The 7,941-nt window shown below is 39.1% G+C and overlaps 1 protein-coding gene across 2 annotated transcripts; it reads right to left on the reverse strand.

Annotated features, from left to right (window-relative positions):
- Window positions 1-2,689: 2,689 nt before the first annotated feature.
- LOC104921861 (GTPase IMAP family member 8) lies at window positions 2,690-6,454 on the reverse strand. 2 transcript variants are annotated; one of them, XR_003463967.1, is made up of 5 exons: window positions 6,333-6,454; window positions 5,552-6,223; window positions 4,462-5,197; window positions 3,754-3,948; window positions 2,690-3,650 (listed from the first exon to the last, which is right to left on the reverse strand). XR_003463967.1 is itself a non-coding variant. In XM_027289529.1 (4 exons), the coding sequence occupies exons 1-3, from the start codon at window positions 6,355-6,357 to the stop codon at window positions 4,479-4,481; spliced, it is 1,416 nt and encodes a 471-aa protein (XP_027145330.1). In that variant the 5' UTR covers window positions 6,358-6,454; the 3' UTR covers window positions 3,657-3,948; window positions 4,462-4,478. The 2 variants fall into 2 exon arrangements, 1 of the variants encoding a protein (XP_027145330.1); XM_027289529.1 differs by lacking the exon at window positions 2,690-3,650 and having other exon boundaries at window positions 3,657-3,948.
- Between the last annotated feature and the right edge of the window lie 1,487 nt (window positions 6,455-7,941).

Genomic DNA, 7,941 nt, shown 5'->3' on the forward strand with positions numbered 1-7,941 from the left:
ATCCAAATCATCCATTTCTACACTATGCAACTCTTTACATCACGCGCCACCAACTATTTAACTGATTTGGAGAAACTGGAGCATATTTTATGGAGACGGACTGTAAACTAATCTCTTGTGAACTATAGCTGCTGTTAGCTAATGTTACCTCAGTTTGTTAGCTGGGCATTCTAGACTGTGAGCTCAGAGCACTGGGGGAGTGTTTTTACTATTGGCATTTTGGACTACCAGTAGGAGGTTGTTTTCAGGCACAGAGTAAGCAGGAACGCTGGTGGGGAGCAGGGGGTCAGCATCAGGCTCTATGGACATGAGACAGAGACATACTAGTAAGTAGCTGGCTGCTGTCTTGTGTTGTTGCACCTGTTTGATGTTTGACTGTTGGCGACTCACTTTTGATTTTAAGTAATATAATCATAACAAATACACGTGTACAACTGTCCATATTTGAAACTGAAGGCACTAAATCTCTGCTTTAAAACAACGGTCAACGATTGACAGCAGGTTGTCAAACTGTCCCCGACTCATTCTAAAATAAGACTCGAATCAACCATCATCCTGATGAAGCTTCTGGACGAGCTGGTGGTACTGTATCTGAAGGCATATAAATCTCTGTTCTCCTGTGTCCAGTACTTGATTGGAGCAGCCTCTCAACTTCAATCAGACCCAGAGCAAGTGCCCTTCACCTATCAATTCATATATACAGTATATATTTAAATAAAAAGTACAGATCTGTCTCGGTTAGTCTAATGCAAGTGATTTGGTGGTTGCCTATTGTAACAAGAGAAAACCTGCACCATCAAGGAAAAAAGACATTAAGTTAATGGGAATTAAAATAAGATTGAAGTGTAATAGTATGAAGTATGAAGTACAATAAATGCCTCTGAAATGTAGCAGCATAGAAGAAAAATGAAATAATCTGCAAAGTACCTTAATATATATACTTAAATACTTGAGTACTTATTTTCCACCACTGTGTCTGAGCACTCACTGCACTTTCATATATTTTAGACCACAATCTTGTCATTTTTACCAGACAGGGTTGCTCTGTATGTGTACGAGAGCTCAGACTTATTGCCTTTGTACCATCAGGAAATGTCAAGTAAAACAATTTTCAACTCACATAGATGCATCATAAAGAGATAATCATAGTGTGTCAGGAAGAAAGTAATTGTAAAAGTCTCCATATGTGGAGTCATGGGCCAAGAAAGAAAAACCTTCCTCAGTCTGATCTTGCTCTTAGTAGGAGGAGGAGGTTGAAATGTGTAGGTATCATTCAATGCTAAAGGATTTTTATTATATTCAGGACTCAGTGTGCCTTGTTTTCTCTTGTTTTTCTGGTGGGAGAAGGAAGAAATCATATGGAGCCATTTTGCCATGTTGTCACTGGTTTGAGGCTCAGGAGTGTTTGGACATTTAGGGCACAGTCACAGCTAATTTTACACAACCTGTAACACATTCATCCATTCTGTTTGGGCTGGTATACATGTTGTCAGTTGGGTGATGTGGAATTCAAAGGCTAATCTACTACTGATCCCATTCAATCCGGCTGCCAAATAAGCGATCTGTAGCCTGTATCGGATGTATATATCTATGTAAATCATTTGGTAACCATGGTAACATGCATGCCTATCAATCAGCAAGGTGTCCCACTCTTAATGAGTAAGTTAGTCATTAGAAGCAATAAAATGGGTCCAATTAGTGAGTTACCAGTCCGTCTATGTGACGGAAGTTGTCCATGGTCTGGATCAAATTAACAAAACTAGAGAAACTTGAGAAACAAAACAGTCTTGATACAGCATGACCAGAAGTTAAGCGTTAGTACTAGAGGACCTGCCAAAATCACTGCTAAAATCTTGTGGGTGGTCCGTCTTGCTGTCAAACTGCATCAGCACCTTTGTGCACCTGCAAGTCCGAAACAGTGTTTGTGTTTTTGTTACATTTGAACCGGTTAGATTTGAAATCACGTTGCAATTATGCAAGCGCACTAAATAATTATACCTGACATACCTACATTCCCTTCCTGTACATGCAGCTGATTGGTTTGTTGAAGAACATCGGCATGTTGTCAGTTCATTTCAGTGCTTTTCTCTCTATCATCCTCTCAGAAGTTTTTTTTTCAGTACACCAAATGTCATTTAAAATGTTTAATGTGCTTCATTGCTAGTCCAAGTCCAGTTTCAATTAATATTCCATATGTCAGCTGTTGATTTCATCTGCATTTCAGTGTGCAAACAAACCACTACAGAGTTCATTTCTGACTTTGCTGGGCCTTGTATAGTATGACTGCCGTGTTCAGATTTGCCCCAACAAGTTGGGCAGATCATTTTGTACTTGTTGCGCAGTACAAAAATAGAAAATGAAACAGTATCGCATTCCACAGGACTGAACAATTCAAGTTTGGAAATCACAGTGTAAGTCTCATCTTTCAGCGGTTTAAAGCAATCCAAACAGGTTTGGTGCCATTAGTTGTAATGTTAAGGTAATGTACCACCTGTTGAATGTGACTCATACACACTTGGAAATTACAACATACGAGCCACTGGATTCATCGACAGATTCTTTTTCATTCGCTCTGTTTGTAAAATGTATTTTCTTCGCTGTAGGCTGCTGTTTAGTATGAGAAGTAAGGAGAAAAAAAGCATAACATAATAACAACTTATTATTCAGCAATGACATTTGCATGGTAGCTTTAATGATTGTAGAAGGTGTCTTAATTTTGCATAGACTACACACAGGCATACATATCAATTACACAGCAACTTGCGATTCTTAACCTTGTTAATATTTTGTTGTTTTTTTATTTATTTTGTTTATTATGTATGTTGATTGACAATTTAATGCACATTTAATACATGTTTACTATTTATAATATATTCATTATATTTACACTCTTTTCAGCTTTATATTGTAAGAGTGACACAACAATTTCCCTTGGGATGAATAAAGTCATCATAAATACAAAAAATCACGGGTTACTGCAGATGCATTTCCTGGAAAATGGAGCATATCTCACTTCCAAGTATTTAACCTGCACATCACAACATATGCCGCCGCCACCATTTCCAACAGAAAACCCTGCAGCACAGATCAGCGAGATAATAAACAGCTAGATAAAAATAAAAATAACATCAAACAATGAAAGAATACTTACTTTTATTTTGTCATTTTCAGTAGACCTAACAATATTTCATCTGAAGAACAAAGTCTTGTTTTTTTAATTAGATGTGAGATTTATGCCAATTCAATTTTAGACTTTTGCCAGAATAATAATGTATCATGTTGATCATTTTAACCAACTTTAGTCCTGCATGAACAAACGCAGGCCAAAGGAGGCCAGTCACTGAAATAAATGCAAAATATCTGCTCTGCAAGGTTAGTAATTTGACAGCGAGCACTGGTCTCTCTACAGTCTACAGAGACAGACTTTTACAAGTTTTTAAGAGATGTCCTCCTCCTCCTCCTTGCCACCAATGGTCTAGATCACTTACATGCCAAAACATCTCCCTCTATTCTTTGTTCATCCTGTTTCTCTGAGCAAAAGCTTGCATTGGAGGTTGTTCCATACCCAGATGATGAATGTTGGGTTTCCAGCCATTTTGCTACTTTATTTCTTGATTTCCACAGAATCTCACTGTCTGGCTCAGAGATGGCTAAAAAGAAAAACAAAAAGAATCAAAATGTTAAAGCAAAAAAAACAAAAAAAAAAACTGTCAAGACAGAAGTTGCATACACATACGCGTTTGATTTATTTACCTCCCAAGAAAGGACTGTAGAAATATTTCCAAGAAGTCTGCTCCATGGCCACCTCTCGTCTGCTCCACTCTCTCTCCAGCAGTATCCTCCATCTGTCCCCATCTTCACTTCTTACTTCAAGTTCAAAACGTCTGTTAAACTGGTCATCGTCTTCCTCGCCTTTGGAGCTGCCAGGCTTTGATTCCTCATCACTAACTGGTTAGAAAAACATAGGTAATTATCAATTACATATCCCCCACCTACAATGCTGTCCTTTCATCCCTCCCCAGGAAACTGAACAACATTTTACACTTCGCCTCATGTGACTCCAACGACCATTGTTCACACCAGAGTACAGGTGAACTTAACAACTCGGACAATACTGTCACAACAAGCAAGTGGAAACAATGGCCAGTGACATATCCACTCATAGTGTTTTGTTAATGAGACTGTAAGTAAGCAAGCTATGGTTCACCAGCCTGCTGCAACCCAGCGATGATATGTATATGGCTCTTCGCAACCATGCAACAAAGTAACTTGCAAGGAGCCAATTTAACAGCCAAATCAGCCGTGGGAATCTGGATGAATTTATTATTATTATCCACCAGAGCTACGTTAGCAAGCAAATAAGGTAATGTTAGCCAGTTAAGACAACAACGTCTCAGTATATATCACATACTTTGCAGTAATGTAAGCTTTGATTTGTTTGAAATGTCTCTGGGTACTTACATCTTGGTGGTATTCCCTTACTGCCTTTCCCAGTAACTGCGATCCCATTCAATGCTGAGTTGTTCTGTGATCTCCCTGGGTGGTTCATCTTCGCATTTAGTTGCTTTGTCACTTATGTCTTCCTGAGGTCTTGGATCATCTGCATCAGGGTAGGGACTGACGTAGAAAGAGCTGTTTCCTGCCACCATTTCCTCCATCTTCTCCAGCAGCTCTGTTACCTGATCTTGATCTTTTCTCATGTTGTCAAGGACGTGATACCTGTTTCCACATTTCTCTATAAGCCAACGGAGAGGCTTTCCTTCACTTTCAATGTGTTGCTCAATAGTATTGTCCCCCAAAGCTTCCCCAAATGTAAACAGCACGATTACATGTCTCCACACTCTCTGTCCAAGTATCCTCATGTTCTCTTCTGTGACTCTTCTTTGTTCATCTGTAAATGATGTGTCCACCGGCACTGCCAGCAAAATGACATTTGGTGATGGCGAGCAGAGAGAAACCCCTTTTAAAATCTCTGGCTTTAAAAAAGAAGGGTTAAACCTCGCTGGGAAGAATTTCCACCATCCAGGAGTGTCCACGATGACAACCTGTCTTCCAGCCACTTTGTCACTATGCTTTAAAGCGTTCACTGTTCTGCCCCCAGACTGAAACACCTTAGTGCTCAAAATTTTGTTCCCAGTTGCACTCTTTGCAGAAAACACCCATCCAACCATCAGGATTCTCAGGTCGAGTGTTGGCTCTGCATAATAACATACATAATAACACATATGAGAGATCATCAACAGCTCAAAAGAGCAGAAGGTCTGCTCTGTAACTAGATGTGTTTGAATGCTTTGGAGACTTGTAAGATTTGAGATTTGTTCAAATCATTTCTGGGAAATCGGTCTGTACAGTTTGACTTATCATTTATTTTTGCCTTCATTTTTCTTATCAACAGATTTAACTATCTTGGCAGTTTGTTTTCAGCCTGTCTGATCGTCTTACAGCTGGCGTTTGTTGGCCCCTTTGGGTCTTATTCGCTTTCCCAGACCTCAGCAATTAGCAAAGTTGTTTCTTTAACATGCATTTGTATAATCAAACAAACTCGACTAACCTGTCAGTAGATTCCTGAGATTTTGCCTTTGTTGGTGTGACCGCAGACGCAACTCGTCAGCTTTTTCGTTCACTTCCTTCTTCTTCGATTCTGCATTTTGTATCCGCTCGCTGTCGATTTCATAACAACTGTTTTCTGCCACCATGGCGTCAATCTTCTCAAAAAGTTCTTTGACTTTCTCGTTGTCTGTGTCATCATTACAAAGAATGTGGTATCTGTTACCACAGGCCTCTAGAAGCGACTGGATTGGCACCCCTTCCCTCCTGATGTAATCCTCAATGTCGCTGTAGCTGAGACGATCTCTGTGGGTGAAGACTACTATTGTGTGATCCCACACTTTGTCACCAAAAAAGTGTTGCATGTGCTTCTTAATTGCCTTCTTGTTTATGTTCTTGAATGGTAGTTCAGCATTAACCACAAGGATAAAACCATGCAGTCCCGGTGTGACACTGAGAATCGCTTCAGTCTTGAAAAGTTCGGGTGTATTGCAGTGGTCATATCCTCGTAGCCACCCGGGGGCTTTGACCAATGTGACCTTTCGCCCGCACACTTCTCCCTCTCTCCTCTCGCAACAGGATGTTATATCTCCTACATCAAACGCCTCTTCGAGGATGAGGTTTCCAACTAGATATTTACGCGAGCTGTTCGATCCCACGAGCACAGCGTTCATCTCTGACAGAAAGAAAGTGAGATAGTAACATGAACAAAAGAGTTGCTATGAAGCAGAAAGATTGTTCATAAATTATTAATTCACTGTATGAGAGTTATTTCAGGGACTCACCTTTAACAAGTGGAGCTTTTTCCATATTTTCTGAAGAGTATAATTAACATAAAAGGCTTCTAATGAGTTTTATCTCCTTTCTGTCTTGTTGTTGACTGTGTGAGCACTGAATGTGACGTTCTTTTTTTGTCACGCACAGTTCCTTCTTCTTCTAACAAGACCAACAGCATATTTTAGCGTAGAAGAGAAGAGCTGAATCACCAGATCTCTTTTGATCTTGACTCACCTGTTCACATTATGGCAACTTGCCTGCTTCCTGCAAAAATACAAACCCTGTGGTGCAACAACACTTTATGAAGACAATTTCTGTTTGTTTTTTCATTCACTGGACACCTCAGCTAACTCCTTCTCAAAACAGCAGATATCTTGAGCCTACATGTTACATAGGCTCAGTGGCTTGGACAGTAAGTACTTTGGAAAAAAAGCAAACACTCAAACAAACCAATCTGTGGAACAAGATTAATATAACATTTGCAGTGGTTAATAAAAGGATACAGGAAACATGGCTATACACAACAAACAAAGTACAGTATGCAAATATGCCAATTAAGACAGCTAAAAGAAGAACAGCATTGTTTATGTGCCTGCACAAATATAAATTCTTGGATATATTCTTATGTATATATGCATTAGTGCATAAACTATGATACTTTCCATTTGATTTATTACTGATTTTGATTCGTTTTTAATATGTTTTTGTTTTTTTTGCCACACAGTTTTTTTGGTAGGTCTTATATTTCTGTTCCAAAGCAATGGCTTATTTCACTAATTGAAGCATATTTCAGTTTGCAAGCGGCTGATAGCAGAGCGATCATGTGGGTAGCCAGGATATCAGATAAATCTGTGTAGGTCAGAGCTCATGTCCTGAAAACTCATCAGTGACATCTGTGCTGGTATGTTGTTGAACTCGTTGTTCTGGAGCCAGTCCAGGTCTCAGAGCAGCTTGCTCGTGTTAAGGTTCTTCCTGCAGGCTCTGCCAGCTCCGTTACATAATCAAATTAATAGGAACACACATGCATCAATGCGGGTTAATGTGTTACAAATATGGGTTGGTGGTGTACATTTTATTATAATTTGAATGTAATATAACAACAAGCAACCATTTGGATTTAATGTTGATACTCTGTGTCATTTGAAAATGGCTTGTGTTTGCAGAGCACCATGGAAATTTGTGTTTATGCTAGAATGACCAGTAAAACCACAATAATCCCATTTCATCTGTCCTATTAATTACTTATGTTAATCCAGCGCTCTGGCGTCAAACAGTTCTTTGCTTACTTTAGACATTAGTAAACTACAGCCGTTGCTTTGTGTAAATCCTCTCTAATGCTGCTTGGAAATGACACATAATTTGTACAATACTTAATAATAATAATAATCAGATCGCTCTTCTTCACGTTCACAAGGTTAAAAGTTGAAAAAATAGTGTAGAGTGTTATGTAACCAGGACTACGATCTACGGTAGACTGATTATGTTTCATGTTATAGCTACCTCTCCATCTTAGCCATTAAAATCTATTTGACTGTTTTTTATAAAATCAACCTTAAATGTATAGCTTTATATAGACTTTAAATGTTGCACGGTTGGTTTCCTGCTCCTGATGGGGAA

This window comes from Larimichthys crocea, chromosome XVI, assembly GCF_000972845.2.
Source record: "Larimichthys crocea isolate SSNF chromosome XVI, L_crocea_2.0, whole genome shotgun sequence".
Classification (NCBI taxonomy): Eukaryota; Metazoa; Chordata; class Actinopteri; family Sciaenidae; genus Larimichthys; species Larimichthys crocea.

What these genes read in the sequence shown, in the direction of transcription:
- LOC104921861 (XM_027289529.1), bottom strand. Translation starts at nt 6,357, where the DNA reads ATGGAAAAAGCTCCACTTGTTAAAG. An exon ending in AAAAGCTCCACTTGTTAAAG is followed by an intron (nt 6,224 to 6,332) that starts GTGAGTCCCTGA and finishes TCTTTCTGTCAG; the next exon opens with AGATGAACGCTGTGCTCGTG. An exon ending in TCTCAGGAATCTACTGACAG is followed by an intron (nt 5,198 to 5,551) that starts GTTAGTCGAGTT and finishes GTTATTATGCAG; the next exon opens with AGCCAACACTCGACCTGAGA.